This window comes from Gymnoscopelus microlampas (assembly GCF_963454915.1).
Source record: "Gymnoscopelus microlampas genome assembly, chromosome: 8".
Classification (NCBI taxonomy): Eukaryota; Metazoa; Chordata; class Actinopteri; order Myctophiformes; family Myctophidae; genus Gymnoscopelus; species Gymnoscopelus microlampas.
Window position 1 is genome coordinate 30778296 of NC_139945.1, and position 22029 is coordinate 30800324.

Sequence of the window (22029 nt, forward strand, 5' to 3'; positions counted from 1 at the left end):
TATCTATTCACCTCCCAATAATGGAAGTTGCACCATTTTCTTTTCAGTAATTACTCTTCATTGTGTGTAGTGTTTGTGGTCAATATTTCCCCCCAGCTTTCTGTTTAAAATGAAAGTATACAGCTGGTGGGCTGTGTGCAGCATTTTCCCTCTTATAGACCAATGTCAACAAATCTTGTGGCAATGATGACATTTGTGGTCAAATGAAAGGATGAGGCGATATTGTTTAATGCAGTCGAGTTCTCATTAATACCACAACTAGAAAAAGTGCTCCTTGTGGTCTCCGCCAGGTCAGGTAGGTTATTGTGGGCCATCAATGTTGATGGAATATGAAAAACCTGTCGGTTTGTTCATATTCCATCAATATTGGAACATGGATCCATCTTGAGCACATGTGTACCGATTTGTGTGATGTTTGGACAGAATCTGTAGGAATAATATTTAAAAAACTGTGTTGCTAAAATCAGCCTGCTGGTGCCGCTATAATAGGCCAATGTGAAAAGGGCGGCATTTCTTCCTCGCTCTAGTGGGAATGTGCGTGCAAAGTTTCACGGCAATCGGATACTGCGATTTGGGCATTTTGTTCAAAATGAGCCACTCCTGCAAACTTTAGATGCCAATCTTAGCCAATCAGGATGGAATATGAAAAATGGGACAGATCGGTCTTGATCACATGACTATAGAGCTAATGTGTACCAATGTGTGTGATGTTTGGACAAAATCTATAGGAGTAACCTAAAAAATAAATAAAAAAATTGCAAAGATCTGCCTCCTGGTGGCGCTATAACAGGCCGATGTCAAACATGTTGGGCAGAGGTTTTGCTCTGGCATCCAGTGAGTGTGTGTGTGCACAGTTTCACACCGATCAGGCCAACGGTGTGCCGGAGATTATATGAAATGAATATTCCATTATGAACTGTTTTGCTTTTTTACATCAAAGAACTTATTCTGGCTTGATACTATTCTGTGTTCCTTTGTTGTCCTCCACCCTCCAGTATTCAGATATAAAAATCCTCCTTCCGTCTCAGGTTCTATCCCAGAAGATCTCTGCTTTGCAAAGTGATACAACATCATTGAAATCCCGCCTTACACCCCTGACAATCGGAGGTATTATTAGAAATGAGCTGCAGTACGTACGTGTCATTCCCCCCCCCCCCGCTCTCAGGGCGATGAGCTAGGAAGTGGCTTTGTGCCGTCAGTGTGCCCTCTTGCCAGATTAACCATTAGTTGTCAGAGTTGTGCGCTGCAGAATAGGGGCTCTAAATGAATTACAGCCACAGTCCAGCGGTTCCACATTGCCGCTCTGTTGGTCTCGCTTCATCACCCCAGATCCCTGGCAGCATGTATGCCCGTTCCCCTCCTCTTTTCTGTCTTTCTCATCCCTTCATCTCTGTCTCATTACTGATGAGTCCCCCCAACCGCTTCAGCAGGAGAAAAGAGCTTGGTTAAATAGGGTTAGATAGGGAGACTGGGGGTGGACGAGGCGCAGAGCAAAGACGGCACAGTGAAGGTGTCCTTTGAAGTGCTGTCGCGTTTAGCATGTGTGAGTGCGTTCGACATTGTGTGCGTTGGCATGTATTTTTTGCGTGTGCTGCAAACATGAGTGATTTATGTGAAACACGTTTGGCAAACGGGACCTATGAACACACCAGGGACAATGAGCAAGACATAGGACGGGTGAAAGAACAACCCCCTCTCCCCATCCCTTCATCACCTTGGTCTGCCCTACACATGGAAGTGAACGCATCAGTTATTAGAGGGACGTAGAAAGAGCAGATTAAAAGAGAGATGGATGGATAAGAGAGGTATGAGAGAAGAGATGAGGTGAAAGATGAAGAGAGTGGAGGCGCATGCTCCCGAGCCGTTGACCTCTGATACGTGACGATGTGGAGTCAGTGACACAACAGCTCTGAGGGCGCTGACTCCATGACAGCGATGGGAATGAGTGTGTCACCCGGCTGTCGATGGGCCGGCGTCACGCCAAAAAGTTATCTCCTGCCAAAACTGATACCATCTGTGGGAGCAATTGTGGCCAAAGAAGTGTTTGCAGTTTATAGCGTGATCAGGCATGACATTTATGGCATTATATGCAATACTATAGTATTGTTTCTGATGTTTGTGTTTGGTATGTCTAATATCCTCGTTTAGGTCTATATTTGTAAACTACATTGTAATTAACATGATTTATATTGGTTATAAAATAAATAAATCATTTTGTTTGCAATTACGACTATGTGCCCCAGATTATAATCTGAATCCACTCCTTTTTACCAGTTTAAATATATTTAAAGCGGCTCTCGTGGACGGCAATCGGTTTCTGGCAGGCGATCACCTTTTAGTATGGCAGTGCTGGCAGTTAAGGTCCCGGCCAGGCCAGCCCATCATATAAACTACAAGACATTATATTTCCACCAAAGACACGGTTACTCTCTATTAAAAATGATCGCTGTCGTGAAAGCACAACAAACCATAAAAAATGCGTGGAAATTATTGCCTCTCGAGGTTGAGTGCCGAATCGTTTGTTCACTTGAAACGTTGGGAAAAAAAAGAACATTCAGACGCAGTGTCTTGGAAAATAACATCTCTCATTCTGCAGCCAGCTTGCCTTTCTCCCATCGCATGATCCATTCATTCTCTCTTGTTCAGTTCTCTTGCTCTCTCTCTGACACAGGACGTAACTCCTTGCTTTTCGTTGTTGTTGTTTTCATTTTTGGCTTGTTGACGAGCATCCATCTCATAGTTTACCCTGTTCTCTGTCTCTTTCGGTTTCTTGTCTCGCACTGTCCCCTGCACCCCCCCACCTCTGGTTCCCTTTATGTGGGAGCTCAAAAGCACTCACTGGAAGATGAGGAGATTAGGAGGTGATGTCACGTCTTGGAAAACACGAGGGTTGTAACATTAGTCACCCCCTCCTCCCTCGTCCCCGCTGTCCTCCCCTTCAACGTTCAGCGGACTGATTCTGCAGATGAAAAGACCTCCCCGCCGCCTGACCTCCACAGATTGTCTCTGATGATAACCTTTTTCCGCAGTCATATGGGTTAACACATGATATGATTACCCAATCAGGACTTATTAGATTAACAAAAGTGATCTGATTAAGTTTCTGTTTTCATGGGAATGAAACCAGGGAAAACGCTCATGCGTTTGGCATTGTACCAACCATAGACATAAGCATAACCATGCCTTAGTTAAATGATAATAATGTTTTCTTTGGTGGACAATGAGCTATGAGCGAGTGTGTTTTTTGTTTGTTTGTTTCTGTGTTTGTGTGTACACAGACCCACATGTCTTTGCATTTTGCAATGTGTGTGTGTGTGTGCTGATTCTTACTGAGTTTGGACAAGCTTGGATGTCTGTGTCATTTGACAATCCCAGGCCTTGTTCCGCTGGTAATTGGAAGGAGTTGCAGCCAAGCCTTGTCTCAGCAAACTGGGAAAGAAATTCTGTGTGAGACAGCATTTCCACATTTAGCTTTCTTTCACACTGCCACTAGTGTACAACACACTGAAATGGCTTTTATATAGCTTCACATGGACATGCACACGCACATGCACAGCTACGGTACACACACAGCTGCCCACAAAGTATGTGGCAGCCTCATGTGGTCTTTAAGAATAGCTTCACAATCTTTTGTTGATTTTTTGCAAAGCTCTGCAACAATGCTTGAGTGCACAAACACTCAACTTAAACTGCCTTCGCTCCTTAGCACTTACACTGAGTGGTATGGTATCGATCATGCTGTTTTTTGAGATGTAAGCTATTTTGACAGAAGGCTTTTGATAAGGTGTCATAAGTATCCTGTCTGTTATCTGAAAATGTGGTAAATTATCCCAAAGTTTGAGGTGCGTGACTAAGGAGTCAAGTAGAGTCACCTTTTCTATTATTCATTGCCTACTTTATTCCGCCATTCACCTGCTGCTGTGTGCTCATTAATCTCAGCCACATACTGCTTTAATGCTCATGCTAACAGAAAATCCTCATTCAGCTACTTTGCTTCACAGTGTTAACTGTATTAGCCACTTATTAGCACAGCACCTTACTTGCATGCTAGCATTGTTAATGAGGGAGATTCGGGTGAGTCCCCACTGGCTTTCTACCTGCAGGGTGTCAGGTCTCAGGTGCACGTTAATCCCCTCCGCTCGTAGCTGAAGGACTAATGCTGAACTCATAAGAACCCTTTGAGAGGCTGGCTTAACGAGAGCTAGATAAAGTGTTTCCGCAGCTCATTGACACTAATAGTCTCGTTCGAACACAACATGGCTGCCTTCCTGACCTCTTCCATCTTCGTCACTCTCTGCTGATGTAATCCCCTAGCCCTTTGCTCACTTGCTTGCTAATAAGTAATATATTGCATGGAAAGATATGGCAACACTTCCGATATAGGCCAGGTTAAATTTAGCCACATACATTTGCTGATTCATTGAAGTCTGCTGCTTCTGCTGCGCCCTCTACCTCTATCTGTCGTTTCTCACTAGTTCCCTCTCTATCTTACCCTTCTGCTTCTCCTCTAGCCTTCTCTGAATGATGAATGAGGTAACAGAGATAGAAAAAAAAAAAGAAGCTGACTGAGGCATAGAGGGGAGTTTAATCCTCACTCTCTTCCCTTCTGCCCAACGGGGCGAAAAACAGCCCAGTGGCACCTGAATGTTGTCATTTTTCACTTAAAGCGTCGCTCATGGCCCACTCAATGTCCCAGCTCCATACACATGCAGTGGCATCGTACAACAGTATCACTCTCCCTGACAACGCCATTCGTCTCCGTCGCAAATCTACACCACGGACTCCCATGCAAACCCAGGCGTTTCCCAGCCATGCGCGCTTTCTCACATTTACAAACTGAAAACGCATGCCTGGTGAGCGTCTCGTACACCAACCCTTTCCACCAAGATGTTGTTGTGCTTCTCTACAGATGCTTCCAGGGCATGTCTTCTTTTGATGCGTTGAATAACAGTGTCCTGAGGAGGGGGCAAATCATGTCCTCTAACGTCCGTCTGGCCACACTATCTTGTTAAGTACTCCGCCAGCCACAGCAGTGATCGTATTATGAAACCTATCCAGTATAGCAATATTGTATCAATCCTCCAGAAAGCGTATGGCCTTTGCTTTTGGCTGAGAACGGGGACGACATCTACAGCAGGAGGGTTATTCTGTCACCGTTGAGCAAGGAGTGCTTCAGACTTTTACAGTGATTGCCTGAAAGCACTGTAATTCACCATAGGGTCTAGACTTTTATTGTCTTCCTCCTTGTTGAGATGAGATTAAGTTTCTGATGGAGGGGGAAAAGACACAAACAATCTCCTACCTGGAAACAGGGGGACGCCCCCAGGAGTTTCCCAGAGGCCTCGCTCATTGCTGCCTCCTTATCGCCCCATGCCTCACGTCACGAGTCACGCTGAGGCCGACCTTTCCTTCTCCCTGCGACCTTTCACCCCCCGCTGTGAATCACGGGGTGTCCTTCAGATGTACAACCCCCTGCCTCTTTCTCCTGGGTCTCCGCCACGCCGGCATGGATGCCCACAGGCCTCCCCGCCCGCTGTGAGGAGAGGCAGAGAGCAGTGGGGAAGCGGGGAGGCGTGGAGGTCGTTGCCTTTCGCTATACCGATTCAGCTGAGCTTGTTGTATGTGGCTTGGGGGATGCTCACTGGCCTGGTTGTTTCCAGTGGTGGAAAGTAACTAAGTACATGTACTCAAGTACTGTACTTAAATAAAATGTTGAGGTATCCTACTATAATTCTAGTAACCTCTGTCTGTAGTGGGAGTAGGTGAAGATACCCGGTTCTCCTCAGTGGCTGGACCAATTGCTCTGATTTTGCACACAGCCATTGACCATTACCATCTGAACTTAACTGTGAAGCCCGTTTTTCAATTTCATCAAATCTCAGCTTCTTATTAGCGTTTTAGTGTAAAAGAATGTCGCCATAGTGGCAGCGGTGGCCTAGTGGTTAGAGGGGCGGCCTTGATACCGGAAGGTCCCTAGTTCGATTCCCCAATTCATCACATCAATCATGAATCACCGCTGAATAGCCCTTGAGCAAGGCTTCCATGCAGGGTCCGGCTGGAAACAAGCTTCGTGCTTAGTCCGACACCCTGGGTAAACAACAAACTTTGCTTTGCTTTGCTTTGCTTTGCTTTGCCATGGTTACGGGGCTGCCCATTTGTGGGATGGCCCCGCGAGCTATGGGACGAACTGCCTCCCGGGTTGCCCGATCATGTGCGCATATCCCCCCACGGATGCGTCGACCGGGTATGGTCTAGTTTGTACTTAATTTGAGTATTTCCAATTTCCAATACTTTTACTTCTACTCCACTACATTTCAGAGGCAAATATTGTACTTTTTACTCCTCTACAATTATTTGAAAACTTGAGTTACTAGTTACTTTGTAGATTTTGATTATTATTACAAAACATACATTAACCATTTCAGCCCTATATACATTTCAGCCATTTGAAAATAGCCGATCTACAAGCTCACAATGCGTCGCATCACATTGTGAGCTTGTATTTCTACATTGCAGTGTCGATACTTAAGTAAATAATGTGAGTACTTTTCCCACCACTGGTTGTCCCCCCCCCCCCATGTATGACGTAAGAGCAAAATGAATATGGTCAGTTATGACCAGGCAGGCTCTCTATCTTTAGAATGGTGAGATGGATTCAGTGTAAGGGAGGTATGGGAGTATGTCACTGGTGAGGACATGTGCTTCCACTCTGTTTTTTAATTTATTTTTCTCGTAGTTTTTCTTTTTCTTAGTATATATAATTATATATTTTAGAGAAAAAAAAAACATTGTTAACTAATCCCTTTATAGCTCAGGGTGCTCATTTGGTTACATTTGTAAACTCTCAGAGTTTAAATGAATTTACAGTGGTCAGTTACTGTTAAATATGCCACTTGCGCAGTTTCCCAGATTCAGGACTTTCCCAGAGTTCTAGGCAGTGTGGGATCATGAGCACAAAGCCAGACCGAGAGGAGGGGGAGGGGGGGGGGGGGGTTGAGGGTGCATGGTACAACCCTGTGGAGGCGGAGAGCGTTTTGTCAGGCTCATTGTGTCGGTGTGTGTGCCTAGGGTGCTGGGCCTCTTTGACGAAGACTATAGGCCCCACATCGGACACATAAAGACCAGGAAGAAGGAGCAATGACTAATGGAAGTGCCTGAGATATTCCCCCACACCCCACCAGAATACAGAAACGTATACATCACACACACACGCACACGCACACACATACATACACACATACATACATACATACATACACACACACACACACACACACACACACACACACACACATACTCTCTTATGTGTCGGTCCTTTATATGTCCTTCACACATCATTTAGTTGTCATTTCTCACCTTCATTCTTTCTGCCTCGTCTTCATCAGCCTCCTTTAACCTCCCTCCGGTTCCTCCTCGCCCTGAGTAAAAAGGCCCCGCCCCCAGGGCCTTGTGTTTTCCGTGGGACAGTAAACCACCGCTTTGCACTCTGAATGAGAGTGCTGTTGACTTCAATTGTTCCCCCTTTTTGCTTTGAAGCAGACAAAGTCAAGTTGAACTTGATGCTCTGTTGGTTTCTTGGCATTCATAGGTTTTTTTTTTTTTTGTGTGTTTGGTTTTGTAATTATTGTGTTGCAGGCGATCAGTTGTGTTTCTATTATGCAGGTGTGTTTACAGTGAGATCATCTGTCTCTCTCTCTCTCTCTCTCTCTCTCTCTCTCTCTCTCTCTCGTACGCGTTGGCTGTCTAATGTATGTGCATTTCTAAGCCTTCCCTTGCTGCTCCCCAGGCAGCATCGACGATTTGTGCAGTAAATCAACTTAGCTGATTGCGTTGATAAGCCCCCAGAGCTTGGCACCCCAACTTCAAACAAAAACCCCACGCAAAGACCTCCTGACCCTGTTTCGCTCTGCCCATCCGGCCTTTTCACTCGCTCTGCACTCTCGCCCTCCCTTTCAGTCTTTCTACAGCTTTTTGTTTTGCTGATGGGAAAATAGTGTGATGGTGGTATTGAAATTCTATGGAAAAAAGAAGACAGGGCTTTCTGTGATGAGGTCAGAACCTGGTTAGAAGATTACAGAGTCTCAGCTACCGGCTGTCTGGAATAGTGAAAGGTAGAGCCGGGCGATATACCAGCTTCTTTAATATGATAGACTCATTTTAAGTAACAATGTTTTGCAATCAGAATATTGAAAATATTTGTATGTACGGTGCATTAATAACGTGTATAGTCCACTTTTCTTATGATGCTGAGATTAATTATATGTGACCATCTGTGGCAAACACCAGACTATACCACACTTGCGTACTTTACAGGAAAGCAGAAAACGCCAAAGTAATTTAGGTCAAAAATGACTTCATCACCAATGCAGAATCTTCTCATTTTTGTCTATCATTAACCTAAAAGTTGGATCTGAAGTCGGCATGTAAATATGAAAATAATGCATAAATATCAAGTCACATCGGTCTGTGTTGTTTGCATTACATCGGAGTATGAATCACTGTAATTTCCACTTCAAGGTAATTTTATCCGGCTTTTAATTCACATTCATTCTAGCAGGTGTACTTCCAAAACTATTAGATCAATATAAGAAAGTAATACCTAATTGTATAGCTCTGATTCTCTACTTTAATGAAATGGGGAGGAAACAAACCCACATTGAATGATCACTTCTTTGCCACTTGTGACACATTTTGTGTGTTTGCAATAAGTTCCAACAAAATAGAGCCATAATGAACATTGGCATTGCCATAACTATTGTAAATACTTCATTTTGCCTAGTGCCAGCTCAAGGAGAGCGAGGAGTTAATACTCTGGGTGTGAGCTCTGTCTTTGAAGCTGCCATTTGTAAATAGGTCTAATGCAGATGGGCCTTGTGATAATTTGACATATGTAGGCTGCGGCACTCAAGTGAATGTTGTAGAGGAGAGGAATCTTTCAGGCCTCTCTCTGATCCCTCAGTGTTTTAATTTGTATGGTAATAGTGGAAGTGTAGGACGATGAGATGTGGAGCAGTACATGTGTGCACTGCATGGTGGAAAAAAGCAGATCACAAGGATTAAGCTAATGGCATCATGCATGTGCACATGCATTAGCTCATGGTTATGAGGTGGGCGATGATAGCCGTTTGCTGAGTATGTGCATATGCCTTAGGCTATATGTTGGCTAATAATATAACAAATTGAATATTTTGTCCTCAAGCTATATAGAATCTAAACGGTAGACTTTTGCATTGGGCAGTGTTGATGCACCCTTATGAATGAGAAAAAGTCTCCACTCTCCTGGATTAGTGGAAACACTAATCACAACCTTAATTAATCTTTTACTAATTCCAATTAAGCCCAAGACTCTCATATTGGCCTATTGAATTTCACTCAGTATTCTGCTGCACGGGAAGTCTAGAAGGAGTACGTGCTGCCAATAGACCTGCTGATGTTCACATTAGATTATGTTCAGTTCAAGTCTGATGGCCGTTTGATTACCAGACGGGGTTAGTAATTACTTTGGGGTTAATTATTGAGATAAAATAATTCTTTATACATTACAAGAGTCCCGAACTGAGCTCATGCTTCCTTCAATGCATGAGGATTGAGCAGGCCTCAATCCGCAGGCCCTGTTTTATACTTTGTTGTACGATGGTGTCACGTGGTGAGAATAGCCAATCTACAAGCTCCAGCTTCACACACAGATTAAAGACATAAAGTGGCGTACAGAGCCCAGTGTAACAGTTTTGGAGAAGTCATGGTCTTTGGAGGTCTTTCGGGTTCAGTTTATTAGATTTTATCAACAGAGAGGTGAGCCAAAAGCCAGAGGCCTGGCTTGTTGAGTGCCGGTGTCTCAGGAATATAACACACATATTGCATGGGTCTGTAAAAAAAAAAAGAAGGGAAAAAAATTCAACTCCAAGGCCAGGGTGTGTGATAGTCATTAGCACTTATTATATATATTTTATATGTTTGCTATTTTAGAAAAAAATGTTGCAATTGTTTGCCTATTTTTACCTGGCGCCCAAAATAGCAACGTCAGCTTGAAAGTGGTTAATGCAGAAATACTATGACAGTCAACAATATCAGATCAGTGCAAAACGTGGGTTCTAGTGTGAAACCAGTTGAGAATCCAGCAGGACTTGGTAATGTAAACCAGGAACATAACATGTTGATGACATCTCTTTAGTATGTCATGAGCAAACAAACAATTCTCCCGCCGAAGTTCAGTCAAGCAGCTGAAGTGTTGATTTTGTTGTTTGTGTTTTGTGAAAATGGATTATATCTTAGGGAATACTGGGTAGATCTGAGCGCATTTTGGGTCACCGGAGCAAGAAGTTGAGTGAACTTTACCAGGAAGGATACAGTGACGAATGCTTTGGCAAAATATAAAAATCCAAAGTCACAAGATGTATGTCCCACAGGCAGCAGTATTATTAGATTCCTCGCACCACCGTGCATGCAAGCTTTATATTCTGCAAAGTATGACCTCCTTTTGCACTCTTTTGCTGACATTAGCATGGTAGCACAGTGTTACCAGAAGGTTAAGGATATGAATGCAATGTCTCATAGGTCCTTCAAAAACATGCTACATCATAAACTGTGTGTGAGCGTACGTCCGTCCTGCTGTGGAAACTAGTCCAGTGATCCAGTACACTGACTGCAGTGGTCTTGACATGTGTAGTGGAGCACAGAGCCATGTCTATGTGGTGGGTCTGGTTAGTTTCTGCGTTTTATTGTGTGCAACCTCAGTGCATGGGCGTGTGTGGAGCCTGTCTGCTTCTTTTCATCATTTGCTTTCAATACACTCCTCTCTCTACTCCTTTGTGTTTTTATACGTCGCACCCCTGACATTTGTAGTTAATTCCAGGCTTCTAATTGAAAAGCAGGCATGTAAGTAGACGACTTAGGCTATTAAAAGCAATGTTCTAACATGGTGCCTAGCTATTAATTGTACTGCAGCAAGGGGGGGCAGTAGAGGCATAGAGATGGGGGGGGGGGGGTTGTAGACAGACGGCGTGAAGGAGGGTAAAAAGGGGATGAATATAAAGATAGGGAGAATATGCAGGGCGCAGAACTGAATTAATTACAGCTAACCTTGAGCATTCAGTGTTCCCACAGGACAGACACAGTAAGATGGTGTAGCTGTGTGTGTGTGTGTGTGTGTGTGTGTGTGTGTGTGTGTGTGTGTGTGTGTGTGTGTGTGTGTGTGTGTGTGTGTGTGTGTGTGTGTGTGTGTGTGTGTGTGTGTGTGTGTGTGTGTGAGTATGGATTAACCTTTTTCGCCATTTAACTACAGTGAAACCCTTAGTGTTCATTTATCCTTTTGTAACTCTGGCAGTGTACAAATGAAACCAAATGGACCCTTAACTGTCCATTTGGTTTAATTTGTACACTGTCTGAGTGCAATCATAATAACTTATGTGTGAAAGCAGTGGAATTCTCGAAGCCATCAGGCGTGTATCACAGTCGTCATGACAGTGTAACCTGTTATAATGAGGTGTAAAAATGGGCACGGTGGTGCAGTCGGTATCGCTGTTGCCTCACAGCTAGAAGGTCCTGTGTTCGATTCCCGCCGGGGACACTGTGGGCGGTGGGGCCGTGTTCTCTCCTCCGCATCATCGGCGCCCATACCCTAGGTGGGGTTGGCGAAAGGGCCTTTCTGTGTGGAGTTTGCATGTTCTCCCCGTGTCTCCTAGGGTAGGTACCCTCACAAAAAACATGCAATAATCCTGGTCGCTATACCGCCTCCCCCTTGATAGCCGGGGCGCCTGATGGAGGGGAAAGGAACTGGTTGCAATAACGTGTTCCTTCCACCCGCTATGTCCTACCGGGGAAACTCCCCCCTGGTGATAAGAAGGCTAGTTAGCTCTCATGCATTGGGAGGCTCCCTAGGCTGGCAGGGGGAGTGTAGCGCCCGGGATAACTTAGACAATTGGCACTGTGTGAAAAAGGGTTGCAAAAAAAAAGGTGCAAAGGGGGCCAGGTGGACAAAAAGAGGAAAGAAATAGGTATTTCAAAGTTGAACTAGGTTAAAAGTAACTGAAAGGAGGTGGCGGGTGGGAGTCGGGAGGAGAGAGGTGCAGCTAGGCTTTTGTATGTGGAGCAGAAGGGGATTGGGGAGTGGTGTTGGGGTGGGGGGGGGAGTGTTATTCACTCAGCCAGTTGATAGGTTTACCACATAGGCACAGACCTACAGTAGTCGTAATGTAATGGCTCTCAAATAGAACTCATGACCTGCGTTGCATGTAATCCCCTCTCCCTACCCTGCCTTTCCTGTAACTATGCGTTTTACTGTTAAAGTTAGATTGGACATATTTCAAAAAATACCCTTTTAAAAAATGCTGCTGAAATGGTGTTCCACCATGTGGATGGCTAGAGGGAGCTGAATATCCACTTGGCAAAGTGACAGCCTGGTTCTTATACTGCAGAGTGCAACTGAGAATGTGAGGATGGAACTGAGAGCTATGCAGGGCTGCATGATATTGACAAAAATCATATCATAGTTTTTTTTGCAAATATTGTGGACACAGCTTATTTGGCACTATTTTCTTTTTTCATTGAACCTAGGGAGAGGGACTGTTCAGACCTAAAATGTGCTGAGTTTGAATACACTGAAACGTGTATTCATCTTGATTGGTACTTGATTGGTACTTGATTTTGCACAGAATCAGAGCAGTACTTACATTCTCTAGATTTGTCCTTTTCCTAATACTAACCAATTGCAGCCTCTTGCAGGTCTAAATGAGTTAAGGTATCGATTTTGATTTGAGTGATTAGCAGTTAACAAGCAAATGTAAGATAATATAATATATCTATCTTATGTAAGTAACCAGTAGCATAGATAGTGGATATGCTAGTTATCACTAGTTATCACTAGCATATCAAAGAATAGTAAGTAATACAAGGAATGAGGAGTGCTAGGAGGTGAAGTATAGTCTGAATATATAGTATAGTCGTTTTTTTTGGCACATACATACAGTGATGTTTTGCGCTAATGCTCTTCATCAGCCTAAGTATGATTGGAAAACTAGTCGGATTGAAAAAGGTGCACTCGTTTTTTGACATTGACGGAGGCGCGCCGTCTGAAGGGGACTTGTGCCACGAGAGGCACCGCCGAGCAAGCTTATGCGAGCCAGTTGCCGTGCCGAACATTGCGAAGTCACCTTCAGTCGACTCAGCACCATCCGAGTTATGTCATGTCATTAGGCCTGTAGACGTTGTCAAGAAGATCTGTTGCTAACCTGTTCAAACCAAGGATCAGAATGGGAAAGAAAGGTGATTTTAAGTGAATTTGAACGTGGCATGGTTGTTTGTGTATTGTGTATTGTGTATTGTGTATTGTTTGAGTATTTCAGAATGTACAAGAGAAAGATTTTTGCTCTTGCACATCAGGCCGTGGCTCTCATACATTCAACATGGCTATGGCGCCTCTACAGTAAGCAATGCAGTTTAATTTTATGGTAAGCAGCCATAAAATTTGCTGGGGGCAAAACAAAAACCTTTATTTTCATAATATTTGACAGTTTAATCTAGATCTGTGTACAATAATTAAGTCTCTCCGGAAGCTGAAGCTGCTTCATTGAATGGGACACCAACTGTATACATAATGTCACAGTTTCCACTGCCCAGGCTGGATTTCTGAGGATATCTGATATCGTTACTTTTTCAGATTTTTAACTGCTATGTTCAAGCACAAGCAAACGAGGCCATAAAGTCCTCCTCCCACTCATAACAACAGAGCACCGACTGAACATGTTCTCTTGTTCCAGGTCATGTTAATTCATTAATTTCCAAAAAACAGTGTGTGTGTGTGTGCGCGTGCACACGTGTGTGTGTGTGTGTGTGTGTGTGTGTGTGTGTGTGTGTGTGTGTGTGTGTGTGTGTGTGTGTGTGTGTGTGTGTGTGTGTGTGTGTGTGTGTCTATGTTGATCCTGTTCAGGGTAAGTAAGACGGATGGAGTTGGAGGATATTATTTCCATATCTGCTCACACAGGCCTGTCTGCCACCTTGTGAATAATAGCCTCTTACATGCACACTTGTTTTTGAGCAACACACAGCACTGTTTGTGTGCTCGTGCATTTGTGCATGCGTGCGTGCTGTTAGTGTATTTACTGTATTTTTTTGATCTGTGATCATAATGTACTAAAGGGCATTTATGTGGCACATTGTGTGTGCGTGTGCGTGCACAATAATGTACTAAAGGGCACTTATGTGGCATATTGTGTGCGTGTGCGTGTGCGTGTGCGTGCGCGTGTGTGTGTGTGTGTGTGTGTGTGTGTGCGCCTGTTAACTGGGAATTCAGTCCTGGACTTTTCCACAGTTACGGTTGTGGGGGATTTAATGTGAACATACCGTAGCAGACATACAAGCTCACAAGGCGGCACAACGTGTTGTGAGCTTTTGGATCGTCTATTTTCGGCAAAGACGTTTGGTGTAGAGGAAAAAATCCCCCTGGGGGTGATTAACTTCACCGTGATTGGCCAGTATGGCCAATTTTGAAACACTCACGCATAAGATTCTCATGCGCATCCTGAATGACAGGTACACAGAGAGGGCCGGTAAAGTGACAGACGGGGCCAGGCGGCTGGTAAAAAACGTATGGATTTTTCGGTGGCCCTCCTGGGGATTTTTCCCTTTATGCTAGATGGCCAGTACAGCTCTGCTGCACACTACTGATGTGTTTATACTGTGGAAGGCTTTGGTAAAAGTGGATTTGTCCCAGGCGATAAGTTTAGAACAGAATGAGATGAGCTGGATAAGTCTTTATTTGGGCCTTATCCACAGGAGACCATGACATTGTTTATTTTTATACATTGTGCAGCCTGTGCTTTCTCCGATACAAAAGACCGCAGTGGAGTCTAAAATGCAGCATGTTTTCGTGTCTCAGACTGATTTGCTGTTTTGTTTAGCAGTGCTTACTCCGCTGTGTTGGAAAGTTACGCCCACTGCTTAGTGCAATAGCAGTGTACTGTAACAGCAAAATCCCAGCTAGCAGCCCCTAGAGGCCTTTACACCCAACCAGACCCAAGTGGTTTGAACTGGCCAACATTGCCCTCCTTAGATCACGGCAATCTCACTAGTGGGGCAAAAAAACGACTAAACAGTTTGTGGCGTAGGTGTAATATTGTACTGTATATTCACTCCTGGAGGCACTAGGGGAATGGAGGCGCTAGAGGAAAGGCCATGGTCTCCTACTGTAAATCAGGTTGATTCTCCTGGGTCCATGCACAGCAGATTCCTTTGCAATTCAGCCAACGATGCCATCCTTAGAGGCCCGTATTTCCCCTATCTGATAGCTCAACTGAAAACAATATGTGGGTCATTCACCATAAAATACAAACAAATATATAGAGAATATCAAAACGAGTGCACGTTTTCAAATAAATGTCAGTTTATAAATGAAATAATAATGTACAGTACACAAATATAATCCTACTATAAATGTGTGATATCTCTAGGTGTATGTGTATGTGCCTCTGTAGTTCATGTAACTCGAGAACCGATCGCCGGACCCGAGGGAGTGTGGTGCCCGCTGTTGAGTCGTTTGCATTCTCCACATGCATCCTTCCTGAGTAGGGTCTAGTACAAAAATATGGGATGAGAAATAGACATATTTACCCTATTTAGTTGAGAGCAAAGCTCTCAACTGTGATGATCTCATCTGTCAGGACGTTGTATCTCGTGCACTCCCTGTGTCTCTCTCCTGATTCCCGTTCCTCTCCTCACTTCCATTTCTCGCACCCAGCTTTTCATACTTGAGACCCTCATAAGTGTTCCATTACCGACGATGCATTTCCGCGTCTAAAAGGGACGAACCAGGCTGCCATTTAACCCGTCTTTTCCCACACAAGTACACAAGCCACTGAGAAGCATGCGTGTCTTGACTGATCCAGTTGATGCTAATGGACCTCATCATGTTTGGGTGTGTCTTTCTCCGCTCAAGCACTCCTGAAAGCTACAGTCGCTCAGCAACACTTAAATATCTCATGAGTTTGTCCAGCTCTGAAGCATGAGAGCTAATGGAAGCATTTAGATCATGATGCTAACATTGTAGAGGGGTGCGTGCGTGCGTGCGTGCGTGCGTGCGTGCGTGCGTGCGTGCGTGCGTGCGTGCGTGCGTGCGTGCGTGTGTGTGAGTCTGCGGTGCTGCTCCTCCTAACTATACACTCTAGAGTACATTTGTCAACAGCACTCATGTGGAAGCCCAAGAGGCTTGAACATGGATAGGTGTGCTTATTGGAGAGACTAATCGACCACTCAACAAACCAAATCAATGTTTAGCTCTGCGTCAGTTCATAGAGGCGGCTATGGCCCAAACTGTTGTACAGACAGGCAGACAGACAGACATGCACGCATGCACGCACGCACGCACGTGTGTGTATAGTTAGGAGGAGCTGTACCGCAGACGCACAACACACACACACACACACACACACACACACACACACACACACACACACACACACACACACACACACACACACACACACACACACACACACACACACAGCGATGAAGTGATGAAAAGAACTTTAAACGTAGACACAATGTATCTGGCTGATACTGACATATGCAAACGCTTTGTGTCAGACATACAACCCACATGAGAGCACAGGAACACACACACACACACACACACACACACACACACACACACACACACACACACACACACACACACGCTCACACACACACACGCTCACACACACAGAGAGTTCAGAGATCACACGAGTTGTGACTAGACATTCCGTGGAGCAAAGCACCCTACTCTGGCGGCAGTAGGAATGGATCATGTGTTAAACACATTGACTGAGGCCTTGATAGTATTACAGACATCCACGGCGCTACCCTACGACATGTCAACATTGACCAGACACCGTCAAGGCTTTCGTTGAGAGCATTTTACAAGACACTTTGGAGACTCCCGCGTTTCAGGATAGAGCAATGCTTTCTGAGACAGCCCCCTGGGTAAAGCCAGGCCCGGCGTTTTGGCTGTGCATGTGTTTAGATTAAAGGCATAAAGTGGTTTACCAGAGCACAGCGTGATAGTTTGGGAGAAGTCGTGGTCTTCGGAGGTCTTTCGGGTTCAGTTTATTTGATTTTTATCAACAGAGAGGTGAGCCAAAAGCCAGAGGCCTGGCTTGTTGAGTGCGGGCATCTCGGGAATATACCACACATATTGTGTCTGTAAAAAAAAACAAATCCTCCAAGACCGTGGTGTGTGTGATAGTCATTAGCACTGAACTTGAACTTAGTACCTCTACCAAAATAAGACATTGTCCCACTTATTCACACAAAAACTGAATTAAAGATATTTTCCTGTAAATTCCTTTGCAAACATTTTAATTAGCAATGGAGCAATACTGAATCACATTTCAAGGGACTTTTGTCAATAAAAAAAAATTGTTTTGTCTACAATTTTTTTTTTCTTTCTTTGTTGGCCACATGTATTTCATGCTGATTGAATGGAACAGTTGTGTGTCTTTGTCCTTGTCAAAGCAGACCTGGTGGGCTGCAAGCCTGTAATGTATTCAGGGATATTATTTCACAGCAGGGAGATGAGAGAATCCGTAAGGCACAGTTTACACACATCATTCTTGGATCACTCACTCACCCCTATTCGATCGGGCTGTAATGCCCCCCCCCCCCCCCCCTCCTTGTGGTCCAGCTGTGGGTCAGAGCAAACATTAATCACTGACATTATAAGCAAATGTACTCAGGGAGAAAAACAAACACACAAACGTGCATATTCTTCTATGGCTGCACATGAGGTAGCTAATAACAGTAAATACTGTAGCAGCTTACATACTCACCTCATCTCTTTCTCTCACTTGTTTGGTATTGTGGGCTGCAGTACAGAAGATTCAGGCCAAATTCTTTGCTGAATTTACCATTCAAATGTGTTTTTCTCAGCGTGTGTGTTTTGAAATTCAATTCATTGTATACGGTTTAGTTCCAAAACCATTTAATCAATCTAAATAAGCAATATCTCACACTTTCGTATGAAATGGGAAAAAGGGGGGGAAAGGAAAACATTTTATATGTATATATATATGAAAACTAATAGAATACGCACATCACTTGGTTGAGGTGCTGGGTTGGAAAGTAACATGAAGTTAATTATTTTTATTTGTATTAATAAATATATGTACACACACACACACACACACACACACACACACACACACACACACACACACACACACACACACACACACACACACACACAGTGTATAGGCTGGCAAGGAGATAAATTGCAACTCACCTCGTTGTTGAGTCAGATGTCATGCTGGCGGTCTGCGTGTGTGGAGTACCAAAGCAGATCAGATGCAGCCAATCGGCCGACGGTAAACCATCTCTTCCTCTTCCTCTCCCCCAGGTGTAATCTACACCACAGACACGCTGGACCGCGAGACCAAGGATTCCTATTGGCTGACGGTGTATGCCAGCGACCACGGCGTGGTGCCGCAGTACGCCGCCATCGAGGTCTACGTGCAGGTGGAGGACGTCAACGACAACGCCCCGCTGACGTCGGAGCCCATGTACCGGCCCTCGGTGGCGGAGAACTCGCCGCGGGACACGTCCGTCATCCAGATCCAGGCCCAGGATCCGGACGCGCCGGCCGGAAACGACAAACTGACGTACAAGATCGTCAGCGGGAACCCGCAGAACTTCTTCACCATCAACCCTCGTACCGGTGAGTGACTTTTAGTAGGGAGGTACCTGTGTGTGTGTGTGTGTGTGTGTGTGTGTGTGTGTGTGTGTGTGTGAGAGAGAGAGAGATTAGAAAGTTTGGAATGATGGTACTCAGTGGTGTAAAGTAATTAAGTACATTTACTCAAGTACTGTACTGAAGTACAATGTTGAGGTACTTTTACTTTACTGGAGTATTTCCAAATGTCAGTACTTTTACTTCTACTCCACTACATCTCAGAGGCAAATATTATACTTTTACTCCACTACAATTATTTGACAACTTTAGTGATTTTGTAGATTTTGATTATTATTACAAAACATACATTACATACACTTCAGCCCTATATAAATTTAGTCCATTTGAAAATAGCCGATGCACAAGCTCACAATGCGTTGTGATGCGACGCATTGTGAGCTTGTAGATCTGCTATTTTCAAAAGATTTTTATACATTTTATACTTATTTATTTTGAAAACTTGTGAAATGGAACATTCTGCATAATGAGTACTTTCTACTTTTGTTACTTTAAGTACATTTTGATACCAATACTTTTGTACTTTTACGAAAAAATATATAGTAGCATCACAAACTTGCAGGTTACACTGAATGGAATTGGAAAAGTCCTGGTTCTTTCAGTAACTTCAAGGTATAAGAGCTTTGTTTGGCTCCTCTGGGCCATCTGTACGGCAAGTACAGTTTGTTTTGTAGGGACCTTCACTAGGTAGTTTTCATTAGCTTAGTTTGTTGATGCCACAGGCCGAGATTAGCAACGGTGCTTCTGATGGAATGGAGTAAAGTGTGTGTGAATGTGCTCATACTGTACGTGTGCACAACCGTTTGCCTGTCAGAATGCATTTGAATAAATGCACGCGATTGCCAGTTTGTCAAATTCCCTTATGTAACGGAAGGCCTGCCGTCAATGTTCTATTCACTTGCCACTGCAGCAGAAGCCAATTTCCTCAGAGATTGATTGAATTATTTTCTATTTGACTGAGAGAGAGAGAGAGAGAGAGAGAGAGAGAGAGAGCGTGTTGTTTGTGCTTACAGTATGTGTCTCTCTCTGCACACGCTCACATCTCTGTTGCCTTCTGCAGAACTTTTAATGTTATCACGTTGGCGTGACGGAATTATTCACCCCGGGTGTGTTTTGTAGACTCTTTCCTTTCCTGCCAGTAATGGAGGTCGTTGCAGTTAAAGGTGACAGGTCGGGCGTGTGCATATGTCAGTGGGTGTGCTTGTGAGATAAGCAGGAGTTCATACATTTGGTGTCACATAGGATAATTAGGGTTTGCTACATGCCAGTTAATGTGTGTGTGGGTGGGGTGTGCGTCCGTCCATCCGTCCGTGTGTAATAGGCTAAAAGTTATTCCCTTTGGCGGAAGTTAAACTTCTTTCTGAATGTAATTTACTATCCATCTATAAATGCACGAAAGCGCTACGTGCGTGAGAGTGAGTGTGTGTGTGTATGTATCTGTCCGTTGTATATCTCGAGAACAGTTCGACCGATCAACTTCAAACTCGCTGTGTGTATCGGTGAGGTGAAGTGCGGTGCCCGGCGTGAAGTCGTGATTGTTCACGCCGAAATCGTCACTCACCGTCCACACTGAGGCACGTCACGCTCTGTCAAAAACATTCCTGACATTCCTTCGATTTTGTGACGTTATCAGTGTGCGTTATTATTTAGTGTTTGATGAAACGACTGAGAACTGACAACGCAAATAAGTCCAGTGCAACCCAATATGGTGCTGATTATGTGCAACGGTAGTGCCGTGATCCGAGCACTGGGCAGTGGGAGATGGAGTCTTTAGGTAATCTTTACGCCTGAGAATTGTTGTCAATTTGCAGGCGGCAATTTATTGTATTACTCTTCGGATCATCTGTTTCCATATGGATCTGTTTTCTGCGTCTTCCTCGCTGACTCCTGCCGCCTGCATGTCCTCTCTCATCGCATCCATGAATGGTCTCTTTGGCCTTTCTCTTCTTCTCTTACCTGGCAGTTCCATCTCCAGCATCCTCCTCCAAATGTACCCCTCATCCCTTCTTTTCACATGTCCAAACCATCTCAACCTCACCTGTCTTGCCTTATCCCCAAACCTTCTAACCTGGGCTGATCCTCTAATGTAGTCATTTCTGATTCTATCCTGCCTTGTCACTCCTAATGCAATCTGGGAACCAATCGCCAAATAACAAGGCGCCCTCTGCTGTTTTTTACTCTTTCACTTGGCTCTGGGATGAGCTGAATGGAGCACCCGTGCGCAAGGAAACCAGGGTTTTGGTCTGCCCTCAGCGCTCCACTTCCGGTGGTGCGCTTATGTTTTCATTCCCACTAACAATATTTCTACACGGAACACTAAAACCACTTCTCCCAGGGAACATGGATCGTTTTGGTTATAAGCCCACTTGTTTCTATGATGAAAGAGCAAGTTAAAATGTGAACATCTTTCCGTGGTTTTGTCTGCTCCAAGGACGCTATTGTTAAATGATTTTTTTTTTTCAGTGGGAAGGGAGCGCACAGACAGTAAATCCCGCCCACTACATTTGATTGGGTAAAGCGTGGCCTGCTTCCTGATCTGAAGGCACGCCCACTTGTAAGCTAACGCACACACGTTCTGAACGGTGCTCTCGACAGATTCAGTAGCGTAGCTCTGAATCTGTTCTTGAGAGATAACTCCTAATGAGAAATGTAGCATCCTCAATTTTGCCACCCCCATTGACTTTTCCTTTTAGAAAATAAAAAATAATTATTTAAAAAAGTATAAAGCCTGTGTGAAAGAAAATAAGTGGATGTACTTCTGTGGTACTGAAAGTGTGAACAAGAAATGTGGCGCTGTTTGGTCCAGCGGTTTGCGAGATTATCTCTGGAAACACAAACCTCCAGACAGACAGACATACCCTCTTATAGATGGCTAGACTCCTGCAGAGTCACGGCGTAAAATGAAAAGATTGTAGCCTACAAAGTTGAATCAACGGACACAACTCTTTGCATACAGATTAGCCAGCTTAGTCTGAGGATGAAGCGTTCTGTGGACCATTATGCTTAAGTACCACTCTGAACCACCCATGATTACCTCCAACAAGAGGCAATGTTGAGGTTATGTGAGGTTATGTGTTCCCCGCCCATCTGTTTGTCTGTCTGTGACCATCTCCAAGAGTAATGGTCAAATTGTCATTTGCTGTAAACACTCCACCAAGCCACCAAGAGGAAGAGACCTTTCCTCTAGTGCTGCCATCAGGCCAAACCACAAACTTTCAACTAAGCAAACCGGGGTGATCTTTAGGCCTTGGTGGAGGGCTACGCTGTAGTTCAATTAACCTGAAATTAACTTGTTAAATGATGTTTGAACAACT

The 22029-nt window shown here is 44.3% G+C and overlaps 1 protein-coding gene across 2 annotated transcripts in view; it reads left to right on the forward strand.

The window, feature by feature from the left end:
* fat3a (FAT atypical cadherin 3a) overlaps window positions 1-22029 on the forward strand; it is a 238291-nt gene that overhangs the window by 95710 nt on the left and 120552 nt on the right. For both annotated transcript variants that reach the window (XM_084065060.1, XM_084065061.1), the window contains exon 3: window positions 18365-18682. In XM_084065060.1, coding sequence (XP_083921186.1) covers window positions 18365-18682 — 318 coding nt within the window. The remainder of the gene's footprint in view (window positions 1-18364; window positions 18683-22029) is intronic.